This window comes from Hesperophylax consimilis, chromosome 16, assembly GCF_061612785.1.
Source record: "Hesperophylax consimilis isolate HC1 chromosome 16, BYU_Hcon_1.0, whole genome shotgun sequence".
Classification (NCBI taxonomy): domain Eukaryota; kingdom Metazoa; phylum Arthropoda; class Insecta; order Trichoptera; family Limnephilidae; genus Hesperophylax; species Hesperophylax consimilis.
This window is the reverse complement of record NC_142851.1, coordinates 8,128,711-8,151,722: the sequence shown is the minus strand read 5'-3', so window position 1 is coordinate 8,151,722 and position 23,012 is coordinate 8,128,711. Positions and strand designations below refer to the sequence as shown.

The following is a 23,012-nucleotide window of genomic DNA, read 5'->3' as shown; positions in this document are numbered from 1 at the left end:
TGTTTTTTTCTGCTTGCCCGACTGAAGCTTTTTATTTCGTATGGCAAGACAGGCGAATATCGGAGATGGTAAAACAGATACCTGTTTTGCTGCATCTTTTCGTATCTTCTCCGTGGCGGGAGCTTTTTCCCGCTCTTTCGCTACATCGTTTTTTTACCCATTTGTGTCGGCTGCCGTTTTTTTGCTGTTGATATTTTGCATTTGGTCCGAGACGATTGAAGTAGTTAAAAATTGAATGATATTTGGGTTACAATGGTCAGGTGGGAGTAGCGATTTATGAGGATAAAACCATTTTTTTAAATGTAGATTAATCCGTAGGGACCTAGTAGCAGCAGTGCCGAAGTTAATGGAAAAAAATAGATATTAGGGTAAGTACTCCTGTGGTGGGACTTTCTTTCAATTTAGAGTTTTTAAATCTGAAAATCATGCCAATGCGGTGCTATGATCTACGTATTCGACTGTTTCGGGTTCGATTCCCTTCGAACTCTAAACATAATATTATTATTAATGTAAATATCTAATAATTTTTAATATCTACATAATATGATTATTTTTCTGTACTACGGCGCTGTCAGTTTGGGTGGTGCGATTTATCATCTTGATTGTAATGTTTGAAGATATTTATAAATGTACGTACTTGCAATAAATATTGTAGGTACATATTTAGGATACCTACATCAATAGTGTTTTATCTCTCTTTGGCATTTAAAACATACAACATCTTATTAAAATGCTCATATCAGCGGAGTACCTAAAGTAACTTCTATTTTATTTGCAAAGCTGGGTACCTACTATCTTGTTCGTGAACGCGAAACACTATTTGTGGCTACTTGTAAAGGTGCTGATAAACGTGCAAGATAAATTGCCTATTATTCCCTTTTGACGTACAATTAAGGTGGAAACACATTATTAAAACCCGACGCGACCCGATGAAACGCGATGCGTGTTGAGTCGAATCAAATGTATTGTTTTCTTATGACCAGAAACACACTATGAACATCCGACATGGCGTCGCGTCGGATGTTCATAGTGTGTTTCTGGTCATAAGAAAACAATACATTTGATTCGACTCAACACGCATCGCGTTTCATCGGGTCGCGTCGGGTTTTAATAATGTGTTTCGACCTTTATTGTCTTGCCCGTCAGTAGTCTTGCCGTGGAAGGTGTTGGTCATCAATATTGCCGTGTCCCGTCAAGTTTGCCGCATTTTTTTGCATGTCTAAGTGGTACCTTTTTTAATTGTAAGTAATTGTAATGTAATATAGGTATGTACAGTTGAGATCTATTCTACGAAATTTCTAAGCGATTGAAACACAAACTTTCATTCTATGAAATATATCAGTCTAGAACAGATAAGGCGGGAACTAGGAACACACTAGTTCCCCATATTATGTTAATTTCTCGGCAACCGGGAAAGGGTATTTTTATGCACACTGCATTTTTCGGCAATGAAAAATATTTCTGATGTAAGAAAATATTATTATTGCTCAATTACTGGATACATTAACCAAATCGATTTTTAATTACATGCAAACCTTTAGTTTTGAGCAGCGCCATCTATTTTAGCATAGCGAAAGTAGTTGATTTCCCAAGAACCAAACCAAATTGTTTTATTTTGACACGACCTGGTTCGAGAGAAAATATTATTTATGTAAAATGTATTTTTATATATTATAAATGGGATATCGTTTATATAATATTATTATTATATTTTTATTTGCAACGTTTTTTTCAAATGTGTACACAACGATATTTACATAGTTTATTACACATTCTGTTGCTTATATTTTTGTTGATTTTTCGTTGATTTTTGTTGATATTCTGTTTCTATAATTTATATGTAATTTTCTTATTGTACAATATTTTGTAGTATTTTAGAGTATTTTTTAAAATATTCTTTTTCCATTTGTGTAACTATACATATTATTATCTATATATATAAGCACATAGACTAGCTCCCCAGTTTGACCCGAGAATATTTCTCTACAAATTGGGTAAACAAAAAAAAAGTGATGTCTGATATGAAATGTAATATATTTATCTCTTGTGAATATTTACTTTTTTTTCTAAATAAATAAAAAAAAAAGTTAATGATTTCTACTCTGAAAATTTCACCAAATTTTGAATATACCTAATATGGAGGTAATTTTATTTCCAAATCATGTGTGAACGTATTTGTGCACACTAATAGTGGTTCAAATTATTTTTAAATAGTTTGGAACACCCGTCCGCAGTCCCCTCTTACCCCGAAATAAATCTAGGACACAGTACACCACTACACAAGCAAAATTTCTGTTGTACAAACATAGTATTAGATTCCTTAAAATTTTGGTTTTTCCCTCATTAAAATTAATCATTGCTCAATGATCAAACGTTGTATACATACTTGCATCATTTTCTAGAGCAAAGTAGTCGTGTAGCTTTGTCTCTTCCTCACAAGAGAAGCTCTTACACACACTCAGTGTCGTGTTTTGGTACGCAATACATCGACAACAGGCCATGAGTATAAATTTGACTGTTAATTCATCACTTCTAGAATGATATAATTGTTGGTTGGGGATAGGTAGGAACTGGATAAATGACATCCCAGTAGGAACCAAGCATAGTATCATTTAAAAACCAAGCAAATATGAATAAATAGTTTGTCCATATAAAAACGCAATTCTTTCAAGAAAATTGTTGTACAAATACCATGTTGTATCATTGATTCAATCCAATATTGTATTTGTATGCCTTTCTTGATAGAATTGGGATTTTATATGAACAAAACTATCTATCCACATTCATTTTATGTACGCACAAGCGCAAACAAATAATTCGTCTAAATTAATATTTGAAAGCATAACTTCCAAAAAGTGTATTTTCATAAAAATAATTATTTAATAAAATAATAATTAAATTAACGCCATCTATAAACGCGTAGATTATAATATAGGTTATGTTTATCCTCAACTATTTACATTAAAAAAAAAGAAACTAACAAAATACAACAGTTACAAGAGGTCGTAGAATAAGTGCCTTGCTTGTTTCGTGATCCAAAGTACTTGCCTAATCGAGGATTAAATTTCCCATACAAAACGGTGTTTACAAAATTCAACTCCACGATATCAGACGAGTGTAAATGAGGCAGAACACTAGGCTATTGGGCTAAATGAAACATTCGTTTTCATTCAAATTTGTATGGACGGCACTTCTAGTATTATTATTTATTCTAAGTATTTTTATGGACAGCACTCCAGTATTATTATTTATTCTATATATTTGTATGGACGGCACTTCTAGTATTATTTATTCTATGTATGAGGTGGAACAATCAAAATATAAACACATAGTTTTGATTAGTAAGAAATATTTATTTATTAATCAGTACAAAATTATGTAAACACTATATCGTTTTGGCGTACTTTTGAACAATATCACGATAATATTTAAATATATTTCGACTTGCTCTTTCGCACTTTGATAAGCAGTCTTTATATTGTGACAAGCTGAACTTGCCATTGGTGGAACAAGATATCACATTGCTTGAGATACTGTCAAATACAAATGTGAGTTGTGCCGTTACATCTTCTGATTCCTTCGTCGAGGGATCCAGCAATATGGTTCCATCGTGTGCGATGGCACAGTTCACCGCAGCAAACAGATACTGCATGGACAGGCCGGAGTTCAAGAGTGCTAAACAACAGGCATTTATACTGCAAGCCAGAAGCTGAAAAGGAGATAATTATTATTAATGAGCAAATTTTGTCAGAAAAAAACCACAAATGTACATGAAAAAGCAGAGCTGCTCTAAACGCTTCAATTGTTTCAATGAATAAAATCGATAATTATTTCCCTAACCACCGTACTTAAGGCACAGATTATGGAAATGAATGTAGGATTGTGTGAGAAAGTTGGAGATCCACAAAGAATGCAAGGCTCATATGAGCGTAATGAGTAAGATTAAGAAAGGGCATATAGAGTGAATGAACGAAGAAGGGAGTAAGGAGAATATATGACGCCAATGTGAATGGTATAAGAAGTCGGGAACGCCCAAGGAAGTCATGGCACTTTCAAATTATGTTAGTTAGTTCTTTTCTTATGCAATCAAACGCAGATAAAGAAATTGCAAATAATTCAAAATAGAGGCATGCGAGCAGTATTAAATTGTAGTAGGTATTCTAAGATAATTACTATGCAGAAAAACTAGGAATGTTAAGTGTGAGACAGCGAATAATTTACAATACCCAAATATTTACATTTAAGCTAAAAATTAAGATGCTCCTGAAATACAAATAATGTAAATTTTAATTTCGAAATACATGGCTACCCCACGAGAAACTGTAGAAATTTTAGACTTCCCAAAAAAAATTTGTCAGGAACCCAAAATAATCTCTATTTTAAAGAATTTAAGATTTTTAATGAATTACCGACAGATGTTAAAGAAGCTAAAAGCCTTGCTGCTTTTCGTGGGTTATGCCTAAATACGATAAAGAATAAGTTTTAGAAGTATTGTAAAGTGTCCTTAATGTCAAAGAAGTAAGTTGTTAAAAGGTTTATACCAGATATAAAAACGTAAATTTTTTATAACTAAATAAAGTATGTATGGAAGATGCATGAATGCGAATGAGGCACCGAGTGTGTACTAAGACCGAGTTGTTTGGCGATCCATCTTCTCTGCCTACCCCTTGCGAGAAATGGCGTGATAGCTAGTTATTTCACTTTGTTTCAACAATTACTACAACAACAAAACTTTTTACGTGAAAAAAATAAGATTTTAGGTTCCTAGTTTGGGTTAATCAGGTAATTTATGCATATTTAGATTGAAACAAAACTGTCGCAAGTGTCACTCCATACAAAAAGAGTTCAAAATGGCGGCAAAGGTATCGTCTTATAAGATCATTTTTGAACTTGGATTGAATAAAATTGGAATTATAATGCATCTTAAATCGTTGTTCGTTGCAATACCTAATGAAGCTGAAATGAACCATAATTTCCATAATCTGTGCCTATTAAAAGTGCAACGGTGAGGGGAATATTTAACATAAATTCAAGCTTTTAGACAGTTTAATGTTTACAGTTCAGCGTGACGTGCATTTAAAAAGAACAATAACAGGTTTATTGTACTGACCCCCCCAAAGTCTTGCATTTCCTGGATATTGACAGAGATGGTTGTCCGTGGGTGTAATGCAATAAGAATGGCCGAGTCACATATTTGTTTCAAGATCGTTTCTCGTAATCTCTCTCTTACGGTGGGTAGTCCAGATTTTGTGCTGAAAGATACCTCTACATTTGCACTGAAGGTATCCGAATTCTGTAGTTTATTATCAACTGGTCCGTATATAGCGGTCAAAACAACAGTGTTTCCTGAAATGATAATCGTTCAAACACAAGTTTATTTATATTGAAACGTGACTTATAGGTTAAGTTTAAATTCTAAAACAACATACCTTGAGAGTAAATTACTGAACCGTCCGGGCGACTAAGCATATTTAATTCACATTGCATGTCTCTTAGTTTAACCTCCTCGACGTTCGATTCATTGTCGTTCCCAGAGTTATCTACCTCCATGTTTTTGCGGTTATTTTAAAGAAACAAGAGGATTGTCAACAGTTTTGACAGTAGCGCGACGGTGCTGCCATATAATATAATAAATCATAGACAAATGTAGGTCAGCGTCAGCAATGGTGTCTTTATCTCGTCACAAAATATTATTGATTTGCTATTTTCCTAGAGATGAGAGAAATGAACTGCAACTATTTCAGTTATCAGTGACCGAAAAGGAACCGGTTCCCTTTTTAGTTTTATTTGTAACTAACCACGCTTTGCTGTGTCTCAGTCTGTCTGTGCAGATAGAGAAACATAGCGCCTATTGCTTTTAGGTCCAACAGATGGCGCTGCTTTTCAAAAAACATATTCTTACCTGTCACAGGTGACATATTTATAGTATAGGTTTATAAAAACACACGCGTATTCGAATGCAACGTTGGGTCAAATTTTCAAAGGAATCGGTGATGAATTTTCGAATATTAAAGATTTTAAAAATTGATTATGTGTAATTCAAACATGGATCTAACTTTTAAAATACCCTGCACACACCTTGTTTTTGAATTTTTTTCCAAAAGGAACTTCTACAAAAAGGAACAATTTTCATTTTAGTCGTGATATATTGATTCTCGAATAAACGGATTATTCTTGCAACATCTAGGTGGAAATACCGATGGCACACTAAAATTAGTATTATATAAATAGCAAGGATGCGGTTCCACAGAATAAAATTTTGAGGCTAATTACTATGATTAGACTAATACAAATACATTAGGTTACTTAATCCTAAAATTTCTTTTTCAACATATTATATATTAATCAAATCTCTTCTTGTTTTGGCACATAATCATTCTTATCTCGGCGCCTTTCATTTGAATTTTGGTGGTAAAAGTGAATAATTAAACTTTCATCAATGTAATAACTATTCAAATTTTCATTGTAATGTGATTCAACCGGAACGAGTTACCGCGACAAAGTAACCGGGACAGTAATATTGCCATCTCTATATTTTCCTGCTCTATTTCTTAGAAAATTTCTCTATGGATCCATCTTTTTTCCATGTCACGTCACAGGTCACAATTCGGAGCTGGTGCCGTTTTCCTCAATACGTTGTGTTAAATTTAGAGAAACGTTAAAATGAAAAACAGATTCAACACCTACGATATAATATGCAGTGTTACGGAACTACAGAAGTAAGTCATAAATAGGTGTAAATCAAATTTAGTAGTTTGAAATGTCCTTCAATTTCATTGTGCAATTTTTATAACGAACATCCGCCCAAAGTTAATGCGCAAATCGATTGTCCCACGTTGATTGTCGTTGATAGTAAAAACGTGATGTAATTTCAGATATGTGGGGATGCGAGTAAATCAAGTGTACGACATTGATAATAAAACATATCTTATACGATTACAAAGAACAGAAGAAAAATGTATACTACTTTTAGAATCGGGAAATCGATTTCACACGACAGCATTCGAATGGCCGAAGAACAATGCCCCTTCGGGTTTCAGTATGAAGGTAATAATTGTGTTTTACGTTTAACCGTGACTTGCGATAAGATTATTAACGGTTTATTCTTGTGCGTACGGTTCTTTAATTTTTTCTCCATTATTTCAGATGCGAAAACACTTGAAAAATAAACGCCTTGAAAAACTAACTCAACTCGGTTTCGATCGAATAGTTGATTTTCAATTTGGAACTGGAGAGGCAGCTTATCACATTATCTTAGAACTTTACGATAGAGGAAACATTATTCTGACTGATTACAATTGGATGATTTTAAATGTACTTAGGCCTCACACAGAAGGAGAAACAGTCAGGTGAAAAAAAATCGTTAACTGTGAAACAAATATAATGGCAAAGTTCATTTCCATATTTATGAGCCTTTTTGATGTTTTATTGATACATTTTTCAGATTTGCAGTCAAGGAAAAGTACCCGTTGGACAGGGCAAAAGAACGCCCAGACCCCCTTTCTGAAGACAGGTTACGTGAATTAATAAATTCTGCCAAACCCGGGGAGAACCTTAAAAAAATACTAAATCCTCATGTTGGTTAGATCAATTCTCACAAATTAATAATATATTTTATAACAAAATAATATTTCGTCGATTTTCTATGAATATTTTTTTCTTTTCAGAATATGGGCCTGCAGTTATTGATCATGTATTATCAAAAGTTGGCTTGGCAGGCACTCTCCGACCAATTGAAGATGTTAATGCCAAAGGTTTTTACATTACTAGGGACATGCCATCATTGGTTAACGCCCTGACTTTAGCTGAAGAGATGATGACAATGGCTTCAACAAATACATCCAAGGTACTGTATCATTACAAATCTCACCAAAGCCCCTTATTTCGCCTGTAAAACTGTTTAATTTGAATTTATTTATTTTATCAGGGATACATAATCCAGAAGAAAGAAGACAGGCCAAGAACCAAAGAGAATCCCGACAAAGAAAACTTTCTTTTGACCAATCAAGAATTTCATCCTTTCCTGTACGCCCAACACGAGGCCCTCCCTTACTTGACTTTTGATACTTTTGATCAATCCGTCGATGAATTCTTTTCAACGCTTGAAGGACAAAAGATTGACATCAAGGTAAAACACACCTACAACCTTATTTTGATATTCAATTATTAATAATAAATACTATACATTGATAATTTTATTTATTTCGATATTAGGCTGTGCAAATAGAACGAGAAGCAATGAAAAAACTACAAAACGTTAGAAAAGATCATGACAAAAGATTGACGGAGTTATCCAAAGTGCAAACTAATGACAGAGATAAAGCTGAATTGATTACCAGAAATCAAACGTTGGTGGATAGAGCTATTCTCGCTGTTCAAGCGGCCATTGCTACACAGGTAATGAATGAAACAGTCAAAGAAATAAAAAAGTTATTTCTGATATTTATTCATTTAATTATTTATTTGTTAGGTTTCGTGGACAGAAATTAACAATTTGATAAAAGCTGCGCAAGTTAACAAAGACCCCATCGCTTTGAGCATCAAACAACTGAAACTGGAGTCTAATTTTATATCTCTTATGCTGAAAGATCCTTATCTTTCTTCCGACTCTGAAGACGAGGAAACTGGAAAGATAAAAGTAAAACCTCCAGGACTAAAGCCTACAGTTGTTGACATAGATCTATCCATGAGTGCTTACTCAAATGCAAGAAGGTTAGTTGACTTTAATATCTATCTTTCTGCTGCACTGTGTGTTTTCTTCTGTTTAAGGTGGATGGGCTTAGCTGGCTGGCCGCCTTCGTTTTTTTGTTGGGGTCATTCTTAGGACTAGAGATGTATTTAAAATTCTCAGTCTTTCGAATGGTTTCGACAAAATAATTTCGTCTTCGTAAATCCTGGTTCCTGTGGCAGATTTTCAACAAGAAGAAAAGAATGAACAGCATCATTGATTTTTGCAGCACTTCTTCCATGTACATATTTTTAATGAGTATTAATAAGTGTATGAAATATTTCCAATAGAAAACTAACTGGAAGAATGATATTACTGAAGATTTCTCTATAGTAAAAATAAATTAATATCTTTATTTATCATCTCTTGTAACTAAAATGAAAATCTTCTTTTATATAAAGAGATTGTCTGTTTGTAGCGGACCTGCGGCGTGCATTTGATTTGTTTACAAATCTACAGTTATTTCGATATCTATGAAATTTAATACACTTAACCTTTAAAACAAGAGGAAGGTCACTGTCTAAATCCTTGGCAACACCAAAGACTTCAGCTAGTTTTTTAGTCAAATAAAATATCCACTTCTTCAGTTTTCAATTTTTTCCTATGAGACTGGTGTTCCTTTTTTTATGTTAACTAACAAAATCTGTAATGAGTGTTTTTAATCATAACACATTATTATCTGACATGGCACTGTTTAGTAATAAATATCACTCCAGTTTTATTGATTTGTTACAGAAAGTATTTTTTGAATTAAAGTCAGAATAAATTGTTTTATTAATATGTAATATTTGTTTTAAGTTAGCTAATATAAATATGTATGTATTTTTTTAAATTTTGTTTGACCAAAACCACCTTGACTTATTTGACCTATATCTGAACATCAAAGAAATGTGACCATTACAGTCAAAGTAACCTCCCATGGGCGGGGTCGCTAGTGGCGGGGCAAAAGGTACTCAACTATGCAGGCTTATTGATTTTCAACATAAGTACCTACAAGACTGTTGTAATGTGTTTCTTATATCAACAAGCCTATTATTAGAAGTACATATTAGTCAATTTCGTTTTTACAACTTGAAATAAAATTTATGCTAACAACATCACCAATCATCAACTCCACAAACTGCAGTTAAAGTCAGTTTTGGGCCATTTAGTGATGTGTAAAAAAATTACATATTTTATTACAATACCTAAAATTTGGTTTTCACTTATACACAAATCATTACAAAAAAAGTGCAAGGATTTATTACTCATTCTACAGGTTTGTTATAGTTTCCTTTTGATTCTACCACACTAGAGACAGCAAGATAGTGGTAATACACATTCTTATAATACTAGATTTTTCCCACCCCTGTTACATACACTACCCAATTTTAGTGGAGGAATAAACGATAATGTATTTTATTTTTTGACATCCTGAAGTGATTTTTATGCAACAAAACAGGGGTACCCAACCGTGGGTCAAATACTGAGCTTAGGTGGGCCACAAAGTGAATAAGGTCAGGTTGTAAATAATAATTCGCATTTATTATTGCATATTAATTAACAAGGTTCGGACTCTCGATGGGGGTTTTTATTTATTGCTTGACATCTCCAGACATGAATTTATTTATTTTATTTATTATGTGCATCTATATAAAAATGGTTTACATATATTTTTTTGGTTTTGCCTGTCTCACAAGGAAATCCTGTGCATAGACAGACTAGTTTACAAATATTTTATAATATTAAAATAAAGTACATTTTTCAATAAAGAAAAAATATTTGACAAATTTTCAGGTTGGTTAGGTAGTGGTAACAATAATGAGATAGAGGATTATATTTGGGTGAGGTGACTAATTATTGCACGACCTTTTTCAATGATCTATTGTTTGATCAAGATTTTATATTTGTTAATATTATTCGATTTTCGTGTTTTTTCAGGTAGGTTATTGTATATTTTAGAAGCAATGTATTTTAAATTTCTTTGACCAAATGTTGTGTTTGTATGAGTTTTTTGGTTTTGTGCCTCGTGTTTACAATATTTTGGGTATTTTCATAAAATGTATGTGTTTTATTTGAATCGGTGATGCGTTTTATATTTTCGCAGAATTTTTATTCTCATTTAAATACTGAGTCTCCCACTTTTTTGGCACATTATAAATTAAAAAAATGGCACCTGTTTAACCAGCGTGCTCGCTCTATCGCTCTCCACTATACAAGCGCCTAAAATAATATACCGGCTGGAATTGATTGCGAAAATAAATTCCTAGTGTGGCCGTGCGCCTGGCATTTTTCAAGCAATAAATCAAAACCCCCATCTAGAGTCTGAGGTCTAATAACAAGAAAGTTCTAATTTCAAAAAATCTATATAAATATAAATGTATGTTTGTTTGTTCAAAATCTTAAATCTCCAAAAGTTCTTCACTGATTGCTTTGAAATTTTAACACAATGTTGCATTAGAATATGCGTGTTTTTATATACCTATATTATATAGATGTAACCTGTGACAGGTAAAAATCAGCGCCATCTGTTGGACATAAAGCAACAAGCGCTATTTTTTCTCTATCTGCACAGACAGACTGAGCCACAGCAACACGTGACGGGGTACAGCTAGTTAATTAATATAGTTAAAGAAATACAAATATTTCACTTTCTAAGTAAATTTATGCCATCCCAGCTGTACCCCACCATGCATTGCTCTGGCTCAGTGTGTCTGTACAGATAGAGAAACAATAGCGCGTTTTGCTTTTACGTCTAACAGATTATGCTGTTATTCAAAAAAAGTATATTGTTACCTCTCTGTTGGACAAACATGCTTCTTTTTTAAACAGTGCCATCTGTTGGACGTAAAAGCAACACGTGCTATTGTTTCTATTATACTATAATATTATAAAAGTGATAAATTTACGAAAACGATTTTTTTGTTGTATGAATACCAATATCCAAAACATAGAAAGCTGAAAACTTCATTTTTGGCCCCAAATAATCTTCAATTGGGTCCGTGGGCCACAGGTTGGGCATGCCTGCAATTGAACCTATCTCCCGTTTTCCTATACATTGTATTTTTTACACAGTATTCTGTGGAACATATCCCCCGTGCAAAAACAGAATTTAGTGTATATATTTATACAATTTCCTCAGCTACATAATTTGTAAAATTTTTAAAGTAAATCTTCAGACAAAGTATGATTATACTTTATGACTTATATTTTTTTAGATACTTTGACCAAAAGCGTTCGGCGGCCAAGAAGCAGCAGAAGACCATAGAATCCCAAACAAAAGCGTTGAAGAGTGCGGAGAAGAAAACAATGCAGACGCTGAAAGAAGTTCAAACAATCACTAACATTAATAAAGCCAGGAAAATGTACTGGTTTGAAAAGTTCTACTGGTTTATTTCCTCTGAGAATTATTTGGTAAGAATAATTCCTAATAAGTTTTGGTGGAAGAGATTCATAAATCATGTCATGGTGGTAGAATATTTATCTGAAGACCTACCCGTGTTTAGTAACATTATAACTTACGGAGTTTTCTCATAAAAGGAATAATATTATATTATTTAGTTCGGAATTTAATTTTCGTTTTAATGAAGGCGGGTGCAGGAGGCGAGTGCCATGTGGTAAGTCACCAATGAGCACTAACAAACTAATTATAAACCACACCCTTTCTGCGAATTTCAGGAGACATGCATCTGCGCACCTTCATTTGCCTGCGGTCTAGCTATATACATTTTTGTTATACCATTTATTATTGTTTCAATACATCACATAATATGTATAATGGGAATCGTAAAATATGTGTTGGGATTTTAACAACGAAGGCGATGAACTTACAAAGCTAGATACCTATGTGTGTATTGGTTTTCCAAAATTTTACAGGAAAATTGAATGAAAGATGAAAATAATTGGCCGGCATAGACCATAAATATTAACCTCTCAGACAAAGACTTTCATCTACTATGTGTTCCTTTGAAAACTGTCGAAACGTGATAATTTTTGTGTTATTTACGAGTTTTGCTAAAAGCTTCATAACTCACGTTTTGGGAAACGTAGCCTCATTCTAAAAAATGTTTTGGAAAGATTATGAAATCCACTATCGCATTGTGTTGTAATACGTAAATATTTGCGTTTCTAAATATACATTTTATGAAAACGTCAAAAATATGTAGAAATCGCTTACAATTATTTCAAAGCCTTGAAAAATGTACTTTTTTCTGAGTATCATAAAGAAATAACACTTTATATATTGAAGAAATATAATTAAAAACTATTAGTCACCTCAAAATATTAACCGTCCAAACTAAAATATTTTTAATAAATTATTTAGAAACGCAATAAATTATGAACGAACAAGATGACAGATTCAATCGGCTTAGATAATGCAACTCTACGTTCCATAGATATTCTCGAATACAGACGCGTAGCGTTATTCATTATCGATACTCTGTTTTTTAAATCATGGCAATCCGTATACTAGTGATGGAAATAAATCGATTTTTGTAAAATCTCGCGCATTTACGTGAAAAGACGTTCTAATGTCTTGACCGCTATTATCATATTTACGTCTTTTGACGTTCTAATGTTTTGAGTGGTTAAACTCTTGCCTGGTTCCCAAAGCCAAAGAATGAGGAAGTTGATTTTTAGTTTGCAAAAGCTAAGAAATCTAGGTCATCTCCCAAGGAAATTCTGTCTCCTCATCCATTCCAATAGAGTTTAACGGCCCTCTGCACTAGTCAACCAAATTTTTAAGTATTTCAAATTCTAAGTTCGAAGTTCTAAGCTATAAATCAAAACTGCTTACTTGCTTCCCCAACATTATTACATTTTTCTAGATTTCCGAGTTTTTTTTTACATTTCGGCTACCTCGGAGAGCCAACTGAATTGAGATGTTCATTATGAGGTAGCGAATACAAATTAGAAATTAAAACATGAACAAATGATTTTTATGATTTGTGTTCGTGGAAACAGAAAACCAGAGTCTATAGAAAAACTTATGATGTGAGAAGGTTTTTATAGAAACGGATATTTTGTTTACATGACAGCAAATGGTTACATCATCACAATGCATCTTTAAGTTTAGCATTTACGCTGACCTTGTGCTGAAAGTGGAGTAAGTCAGTTCCATTGTGGGTTTTACTTTCTTTTTTTTTTTAAAGAAAAACAAACATTCCCGGGTTACGAATAACCTGACAATATTTGAAAATCTTCTACTACCACCACAGTAATTGGAAAATGTTGCTTGTGTTGTGATGGAGGACTTATTCAGCCGAGCAATTGAACACACTACGCCTGGGTGGGACCCAAACGCAATGCCAACTCAGCCACTGACCGGTTGATTTTGAACCTAGTCTATTGGCCAAGCGTTCTTCCTACCTCAACTATATTGGAACCTCTACCCTTACCATTTTCACATCATTCTTTTTATTTACTAGCTCACGTGTACCCGGCGTTGCTTCCAGACTTTCGTCTACTTTCTATAAATATAATATGCATGTTTTATATACATAAACCTTCTGGAAGAAATTCTCTAAATGATAGTGAAAATCCTATCAAAATCCGTTGCGTAGTTTAGAAGAACTAAGAGCGTAAACAGACAAACACGGATAGCGGCTTTATTTTATACTATTTAGAGATTTACCTAGATTTAGATTTTATTATTGTGTCTGTTTATAAAAGTATCGTTTTCATTTTAAAGGTAATTGGAGGTCGAGACCAACAGCAGAATGAGCTCCTGGTGAAGCGCTACATGAGAGCTACGGATGTGTATGTCCATGCCGATCTTTCCGGTGCCTCCAGCATCATCATCAAAAACCCTACGGGCAATCCAGTACCACCGAAAACCCTCAATGAAGCAGGCCAAATGGCCATCTCCTACAGGTATTTATTTATTTATTTATTTGAGGAACATAAACAGTCTTAGTAATACAATATACATAAGAGAATAACAAAAAAACAGACCAATTATTAATGTTCACAGATATATATTCAGAAACATAAAACTAACCTATAAACGATAAACCTATAATATGCCTACCATAAACAGCAATAAATAAAAGTGATTATAACTATACTTAAATAGACTTGGGTTGGAACGGGAAAGGGGAGGAGAGGGATAAGGAAAAGTTGCCGCGCAAGTAATATTAAAATATTAGGTAAAATCAATTTAACAGTGGTTAATATGAGTTAGAATGTGATGCAATGAAATTCTGTAGTGATAGTAACTAGCAGTGAATATGTCAGTACGAGTATCTATATTTGCAAATTTATTATTATAGTAGTTACATGTCCTTTGCATAAATTCATTTTGATTGGAATTGGTATTGCATCTATCAATGTAGAAAAGGGTATTTTGTCTGCTGTATCGAATTGGCGCATGGAAATTTATTTTGTTCAGCAACTCCGGGCAGTCAACTTTAGAGTTAATAATTTTATACAAGAGCATCTGATCAGCGATGTATAACAACGAAATCGATGTATAACAACGAAACTCATAACAGCACCAATACGAAACTCAATGTAATACTTATCTTATCAAATCCCGTGATGGAAGTTAAATCAACCTAAGTGCTCCGTTTTACTAATGGAATATATATATTTTTTTTAATAGAGAGTTTACGGATTATGTATAGTTCCCGTGAGCACTTAGACCATAGGCTCATTGTGCTAACTCCCATTTTACCTCATTCCTTTAACAGTCACCTGGTCCCATTGATAAAGTTCACCATCTACTGGAATAAGATAAACATAATAAAAATAAGCTGATTAGCATCAATTTTCTTCCTGATTTTGGACATTGGCATTAAATTTATGTATAGTCCTTCCTTCTAGTATATATAATATTATATTTCTTCCACAATTATCTGCCCCCTTACTAACAAACATATTTTTAATTTTACACGGCTGATTTTGTATGGTGAACGGTTTTTTATCAGTTGTCTAAAATTTAAAACGCTTTTATTAGTAAGGCCCTGAGAATATAACTTCCCAAGCACTCAAAGTACCCATTGGATATGAAAAAATTGTATTCGTTGAGCACCGAAGTATCCAATTATTGGTTTTCAATACTTTCTAATTATTGAAGACAATATTAGCGATTCTTAAACAAAAATTTGAAACAGAAAAATCAGAAAAAGATACGGTCGCATCTAGGACTTGCACCCAGGACCCTCGCCTTGCCGGGGCGCATGGGACCCTATATCCTTCGGTTATATTTAACTGTATCATACTTGGAATAAGAACTACCAACATTACCTTCATATTTTCACCGCACATTTTTATTGGCTGCTATCTTTATGTAGGATCGCAAGATTCAACTACGTGGGTCCTGGGTTCAAGTCCTAGATGCGACTATCTTTTTCTGATTTTTCTGTTTCAAATTTTTGTTTGAGTCGCTAATATTGTCTTCAATAATTAAATATTACAATTTCAACAATACTTTCTTTTTTGGGATTTTTACCCTCGGCACATTACGGAGGTATCAATCAGGCCGCAGGAGCTCGGCATTCCAAAGGTTAATAAGCTAGAATACAGTAATGTAAAAAAAGATGGATATGTGCCTTTAGGAACCTCAGATTATTGCATAATGCATATTTGAGCCTTTTTGGTAAAAAAATGCATATTTTTTCAACCATTTTATTCCTTTAACCCGTTTTATGCAAACATTACGGCAGTGTTACGAGTGACCGTGCCCCTTTTGCGGATGTCACAACAGTTGTCTTGTGAACATGTATAAATGAAAAAGTGCCATATACAGGGGCACCTAGCATCGAAACCATCGAGAGCTCTTAAAGAGTTAGCATATTTTTTTCCAGCTCCAGCAGTTTACTAGTGTATCAAAGTAAATTATCATATTATCTCAAAAAAAAGCTAAATACATAATCCCAGTGACTTTGTGGTGATGGGAATCCCCAATATTATTTACATGCATATTTTGGATTTCTTGCGTTGACATTTACACTTTTTTCAGTATTGCGTGGGAAGCCAAAGTGGTGACTTCAGCCTGGTGGGTCCACGCCTCGCAGGTCTCCAAGTCAGCCCCAACCGGAGAGTACCTGACCACCGGTTCCTTCATGATCAGGGGAAAGAAGAACTTCCTACCTCCATCCTACCTTGTTCTAGGCTTCTCCTTCATGTTCAGGGTGAATATGCCACTCAATACAATTCATTGACACTTTGTATGTGGTCGACTAAGATTACAGTTTTTATGCGTAGCTGGAGACGGTAAACTCAGTTTCACAATTGCACGTGTAGGGGGAGTTTCACAGTCTTCGTGTTATACAATGTAGAGCAGTGTGTATTTGTGGTTCTCATCATTTTGACAACAGGGTCTCATGGGGACAACTCACACATGCAAGATTGATCTCTGAAATATAATACGACTTCATTGATTGCATTGTCGTTGAGACTTTTTTTATTGCATACTAGCTGAAGCACCCAGCGATACCCAGGATTTTCTGTTTAACGGGTGGGAATATAGCATTTTTCGAAATATTATGTAGACAGTGACATTCCTCTTGTTTTGAAGGTCAAGTGTGCAAAATTTTATCAATATCGGAATAAAACTGTAGATTTGTATTAAAGACAAAGCCACCCATAGACAAATCAACTTCCATAGATTGATAACTTCGGCCTTTTTGTATGAAACAAATTGGACCTAAAATACCATAGATATGCCAATATATAGACAGTAAAATTCTCATTCGGAGCCTACTTATTATACTATACACCAATGAAAAACTTTGAAAGTTTATTCCATAGATTTTCAAAGTTTTTCATTGGTGGATATAGTTAGGCAAACATATGACGTCATAATATTTCGGTTCCAATTTTCAATCAGAGTTATACCCCCCTGCCCACAGACAATCCTCATTAGATATATAGAAGATAAAAATATGTGCCCAGTTTATGACTTTATGAGGGTTCAAATTGGCTGCAAACTTTTTTTGAAATAATTTTTTTTTTAAATGGTAAAATTACATATTTATGACCGCTACGCTTGTAATAAGGGTTAAAATTCCATCTGCTAACAAAGTTTTATTTATAAAGGCATTTCTGACATTTTTTTTGTATCTAGCTTGAAGACAGCAGCATTGAAAGGCACTTGAACGAAAGAAAAGTTATTTGCCCCGAGGAAGAGTTGATTGAGGAAAGTGTTAATGCACAAAACGAAGCAGAAGATGATGAGGAAATATTAGTTTCGGAAGGAGAAGATGGTGAGTTGATTGACAAAGTAATGATACATGATACTGTATGTATTTTTTTTAATATCTTCTTATTTTTAAAAACATTGATTTTAATTAACCCACTTTCTGACATCCAATCAAGCTCAAACACGGCAGATAAACTCGTTGTCGATGACAACGCATTATCGCAATTATCAACTTTTGGTGGTGGCAATCATGCGTACACACGCAGACTCTGAAACTAGATGACATTACAACAGTTAATATATGAAATATATATCAGTCCTACCCAATCCAGGATTCGGCTCAGTTGCTAGCGCGGTTGACTGCAGTCCCTGGAGAGGAAGGTTAAAAAATAGATGTATGATGGGTTGATTTTTTCCTTATTCTTTTAGATGAGGATGCTGAAATAGATGTTCAACCTAAAACTCACATGGAATCGATTTCGGAAGAAACTAACAATCTTTCACTCGATAAAAAAGAAACCGTCGAAGATGATGATTCATCAAGCGATGAAGATTCAGATAAAAATATCAAATACCCCAACACCCACATCAAGGTAGAGCACGACACTGGAAAGATTATAATGCGCAGCACTTCTCGGACATTATCCGCTAGTACAGTCGATAATGAAGAAAATGACAATGTTGTATTCCTCGGAGACGACAAACCAATTTCTTTCCCCTCCATGCCGCAGAGGAAACAAGGCGCAAAGAAAGGTCAACAAAATGAGAAGAAGTCCCAAGGTAAGCCACCACCCAAAGAAGAGAAGGAAAATGCCAATGGAAAGCAGGAATTGAAAAGAGGTCAACGTTCAAAGCTTAAGAAGATAAAGGAAAAGTATGGAGACCAAGATGATGAAGATAAGGCTATTATGATGGACTATCTGAAGGTAATTTTTCTTTACTGGATATGAACTTAACCTCTCAGGCCTCTGTATATTCTGTCAAAATTTGTGTGTGTTTCCGCTTCTCAATCAAATCCAAATAAATGGAATATTTCTGAATGTATCCGAAAACTAAAAACTGTTTTTGAAAGGTGATGTAATACGCTTTCAAATTGTGTTATTAAAAATAAAGATACAATTTTTGAGATATTAAAATTTTGAATGCAAACATTGTAAAAATAACAAAATAAACTCACCTTACGTTTTTGTGTCTAAACACTGGTCCAAAGAAGCGAAGTTAGCAGTCCACAATGGAGTGCTGGTACCTACCCTGATGTATGGAAGTGAGGTATAGAACTGGCAAAGAAAGGATGAAAGTAGATTGAATGCTGTTGAAATGAGATCCCTGAGACGTATGTGTGGTAAAACCATGTATGATCGTGTGAGGAATGTGGAGATCCGCAAAGAGTGCAAGGCTAATGTAAGCGTAATGAGTAAGATCAAGAAAGGGACGCTTAGATAGTTTGGGCATGTAGAGCGAATGAGCGAAGAAAGGAGTGTAAGGAGAATATACGATGCAAATGTGAATGGTAGCAGAAGTCGGGGACGCCCGAGGAAGACATGGCACGACCAAGTGAATCAGATACTTGTCAGAAGAGTCATTGTCAAGGTCAGAATAATAGAAGAGTATGTATGAGACGATGTATGAATGTGAATGAGGCAAGGAGTGTGTGCCAAGACCGAGTTGTTTGGCGGTCCGTCCTCTTTGCCCACCCCTGCGGAGAAACGGCGTGATGGTTAGTTAATTAGTTAACACTGAACTAAAATTACTTAAAAAAAAACAAATTTTATCAGACAAATGTATTGTAAATATTATTGTCACCTCACTTTTTTGACATTTAACATAAATTTTTTTATTCAAATTGCGGTCGGGACCTTTGGTTTCATAACAGTGTACATTTTATTTATTCTGTGATTAACTTCTAGATTTGAATATATAAAGCGTGGTGTTTTCTCTTTCTAACGCCTTTTAGATCATATTTCTCACCATGACAGTAAGGGAGACAATGATTTCTATGACCATTGACCAAATTAGCCTGACGGGTTAGCACTAATTTTACTTTTTGTTTGCATAATGCATTTTGCTTGTAAATTTAATTGATGACATTATCTTTTGACTCCAGTCTTCTGGCGCCAAGAAAGAGCCAAAGAGAGCCATGAAGAAGGGAGGAGGGCTGGTGCCAATCAAGAAGAAAGGCCCCCACTACGTCCCCGTTGAGCGAGTGGAACCTCAGCATTATTCTGAGTCTGAAGGTCAGCAGCCTCCAGTAAACGGTGGCAACGATTCTGACGGAGAAGATGCAGAACATGAGGTAAGCACACAACTTTGACTGAAATACATAATAAAAAATAGACTTATTTTTTAATAGAGTAGCTGAAGTCTCAGGCATTGCCCGGGCTTTACATGGAATTTGTCATAATCAGACTTGACCAACAGTGACCTTCCTCTTGTTTTGAAGGTCAAGTGTAAAAATTTCATCAATCATGGAATAAAACTGTAGATTTGTATAAAAATCAAACAAATGCCGCCTGCCCACACAGACACTCTCTTTATATAAATATATATTATAAGACTTCTCATGAAATGCCAAACTCCGCTTCTTAACCTTTCTCATCCCCACTCCCTTTAACCTCACAACATACCTCAATTGAGGATGCCACAATCCCACTGGCTCGTACATTTGGGTGCTTGTTAGGACTCTTGTGAGGTATTCACATAATGCAGAATAATTATTTTGTGCTCATCCTTTTGTGATATTTTCTACTAATTAGAAAGTGAAAACTTAAAATCAGTTATTTTTCAGATATACATGTACTGAAGGTATTTATTTATTCACAGACTGAAGCTCCGGGGGCGGCTGCGGACACGGACATGCTGTGCCAGCTGACCGGCGTACCGGTGGCGGAAGATGAACTACTGTTTGCCGTACCTGTTGTGGCCCCCTACTCTGCCCTGCATCATTACAAGTAAGCAACAAACTCCTGTCTGAAATGGTATCTTTTAACCTAAAATTACATACTTAGGCATTGCTTCCACTCATTAATGACCATCGATATTACGTGCCTACCCATCACTTTCATCAATCATTTCAAACGGAAATATTATCGATCTGACACTGAAGAGAGAGAACGAGGTTTGTTTCGAACTCTCTTTACATTTGATATGAAATTGCCGATCAGCAACACTTTGGATTTGAATTGGTTCCCATTAATCGGTTAAGTTCCAATCACCCACCCCCATGGGAGGAATCATTATTTTTAATGGTAACAGAAGCTCTTGGCAGTGAATGTGTTAAACTCTAACTCTCGGTCTGTTTTAGCTTTTGATCAAATTGTGATCACCTACTGATCATACCTGGCATGTTGTTAGTTGTTATTCTAATTGAAACAACCTAGCCTAATTATCTGAAAGAAGATTAATTTATATTTGAATGCACCACAGGAAGAATGTTGTTTGTTGCAAGTCAATGAAAATAGACTTTATGGTACAATAGATGATAGACTGCCACACGGCTCTCTCTTTGGACCCTCTCCTTGCTTCATTCATTCATCTCTTATCATGTGTTCATGATAATAATGTGGATCATATTGTTCAGGTACAAAGTGAAGCTAACTCCTGGCACCGGCAAGAGAGGAAAAGCTGCCAGAACTGGTGTCCAGGTGTTCCTCAGAGACAAGCAGTGCTCCGCCCGAGAGAAAGATCTCCTCAAGGCGGTCAAGGATGAGAATGTGGCAAGGAATCTACCCGGCAAAGTCAAACTCTCCGCTCCGCAGTTACAAAAGACTAAGAAAAAACAGAAATAACTTATTTTTCAACCTTTACGCTGGCCTTTTCAATGCAATCTATCCCATCACGTGGCAGGCTTTGACACAATGTACAGTGAAACCCACTTAACCTCTTGTGGCGCCGCATTCAATAGGCAGAATCAAAAATTCATTCTCTCAGCTATTCTGGAGAAACCAATTATATTTTTATAAATATATAAACTCATTATCGGGTAAGACAGTACCTAAAATTTACAAGAAACATAATTTTGCAATAAACAAATAAGTTATTAGCGGACAGCTAAAATTTTGCGTCAGCACGCCAAGAGTTACGAAGCACCCATTTAAGAAATATTCATGCTCAAAAATTGTTTTTTCTGTCCCTTAAATCATGAAATAAATAAATGAAAATTCCTGTTACCTTTGAAAATGTTTTAAGAGAGTTTCACTGTATATGAAATCACTGTATATCTCTCATTCCAGAATGTATGTGTACTCATATAAATTCGTACTTATGTTTCTCTCTGTCGTAAAAATTGGAATAAATGGTACAGTCCACCTGCCCTGCCGCCCTTATTAAAAATAGCTCACATTGCTTTAAAAAGACTTGTTCTTGATACCCAGTGACAACTTTCATTACTCTTGCCTTTTACAGTAATAAATACACCTAAAAATTATTTTTGTAATAAATTTGATCACGAAAACATGTTCCTTTTTTGTATTATTTAATAAAAGTTTGAATATTCTATATAAATAATAAATATATAAAAGCCCTGTGTGGGTATAAAAGAAATAATCATTATATAATTATTGAAGTTTTTTTTTTTTTTTTTTTTTTAAAAGAAAGACAAACATTCCCGGGTTACGAATAACCCAACAATGTTTGAAAATCTCCTACTACCACCACAGAAAGCCGAAAATGTTGCTTGTGTTGTGATGGAGGACTTAGCCAGCCGAGGAATCGAACACGCGACGCTCGGGTGAGACCCAAGCGCTATGCCCACTCAACCACTGACCGGTCAAAATATTGTTAATACTAATAAATTTTTATTTAATCGGTATGCTTATCCGAGACACTATCTAGGTTAAAAATAAATTATTTAGACCTTTGTAATCATTTAAAAAATATTGGAAAAAATAGTTGTAGATAATATTGTTAATTATGAATTTGAAATATGAGATAAACAAAATTACTTAAAAAATAATTCATATGGCTGAGTGGTTAGAGGCATTGTCCCGATTGGGTTCGATTCGTAGCCAAGACCGTTAACTTTTTCTTTGTCTTGTTCTGTTTCATGTTTCGTTTAGATTTTTTAGTATTATATTCTTCTTCAATGATATATTATATTGATGAGTCTAACCGTCAAAAAATATTACAATAAAATTCATTATATAATTATTTATATTATATTTT

The 23,012-nt window shown here is 34.4% G+C and overlaps 2 protein-coding genes across 2 annotated transcripts; one reads left to right on the top strand and one right to left on the bottom strand.

The window, feature by feature from the left end:
• Window positions 1–3,332: 3,332 nt before the first annotated feature.
• Rrp46 (exosome complex component Rrp46) lies at window positions 3,333–5,622 on the bottom strand. The gene is made up of 3 exons (XM_089641453.1): window positions 5,430–5,622; window positions 5,111–5,346; window positions 3,333–3,709 (listed from the first exon to the last, which is right to left on the bottom strand). The coding sequence occupies exons 1-3, from the start codon at window positions 5,548–5,550 to the stop codon at window positions 3,386–3,388; spliced, it is 681 nt and encodes a 226-aa protein (XP_089497579.1). The 5' UTR covers window positions 5,551–5,622; the 3' UTR covers window positions 3,333–3,385.
• A 956-nt stretch (window positions 5,623–6,578) lies between these two features.
• On the top strand, window positions 6,579–22,305 carry Clbn (Nuclear export mediator factor NEMF homolog Clbn). Its single transcript, XM_089640855.1, has 16 exons — window positions 6,579–6,719; window positions 6,876–7,047; window positions 7,147–7,349; window positions 7,445–7,581; window positions 7,668–7,846; window positions 7,928–8,128; window positions 8,215–8,397; window positions 8,471–8,712; window positions 11,926–12,121; window positions 14,400–14,581; window positions 16,671–16,842; window positions 17,778–17,916; window positions 18,282–18,778; window positions 19,957–20,145; window positions 20,673–20,800; window positions 21,430–22,305. Exons 1-16 carry the CDS (start codon window positions 6,664–6,666, stop codon window positions 21,635–21,637), a joined length of 3,084 nt encoding a protein of 1,027 aa, XP_089496981.1. The 5' UTR covers window positions 6,579–6,663; the 3' UTR covers window positions 21,638–22,305.
• The last annotated feature ends 707 nt before the right edge of the window (window positions 22,306–23,012 follow it).

Excerpts from the sequence above, each read along its gene's own strand:
- Rrp46 (XM_089641453.1), bottom strand. The coding sequence starts at position 5,550 with ATGGAGGTAGATAACTCTGGGAACGACAATGAATCGAACGTCGAGGAG. Across the intron at positions 5,347-5,429 it reads TTCAGTAATTTACTCTCAAG|GAAACACTGTTGTTTTGACC; the intron begins GTATGTTGTTTT and ends TTATCATTTCAG. Across the intron at positions 3,710-5,110 it reads AAATGCAAGACTTTGGGGGG|CTTCTGGCTTGCAGTATAAA; the intron begins GTCAGTACAATA and ends TCTCCTTTTCAG.
- Clbn (XM_089640855.1), top strand. The coding sequence starts at position 6,664 with ATGAAAAACAGATTCAACACCTACGATATAATATGCAGTGTTACGGAA. Across the intron at positions 7,582-7,667 it reads AATACTAAATCCTCATGTTG|AATATGGGCCTGCAGTTATT; the intron begins GTTAGATCAATT and ends TTTTCTTTTCAG. Across the intron at positions 12,122-14,399 it reads TTTCCTCTGAGAATTATTTG|GTAATTGGAGGTCGAGACCA; the intron begins GTAAGAATAATT and ends TTCATTTTAAAG.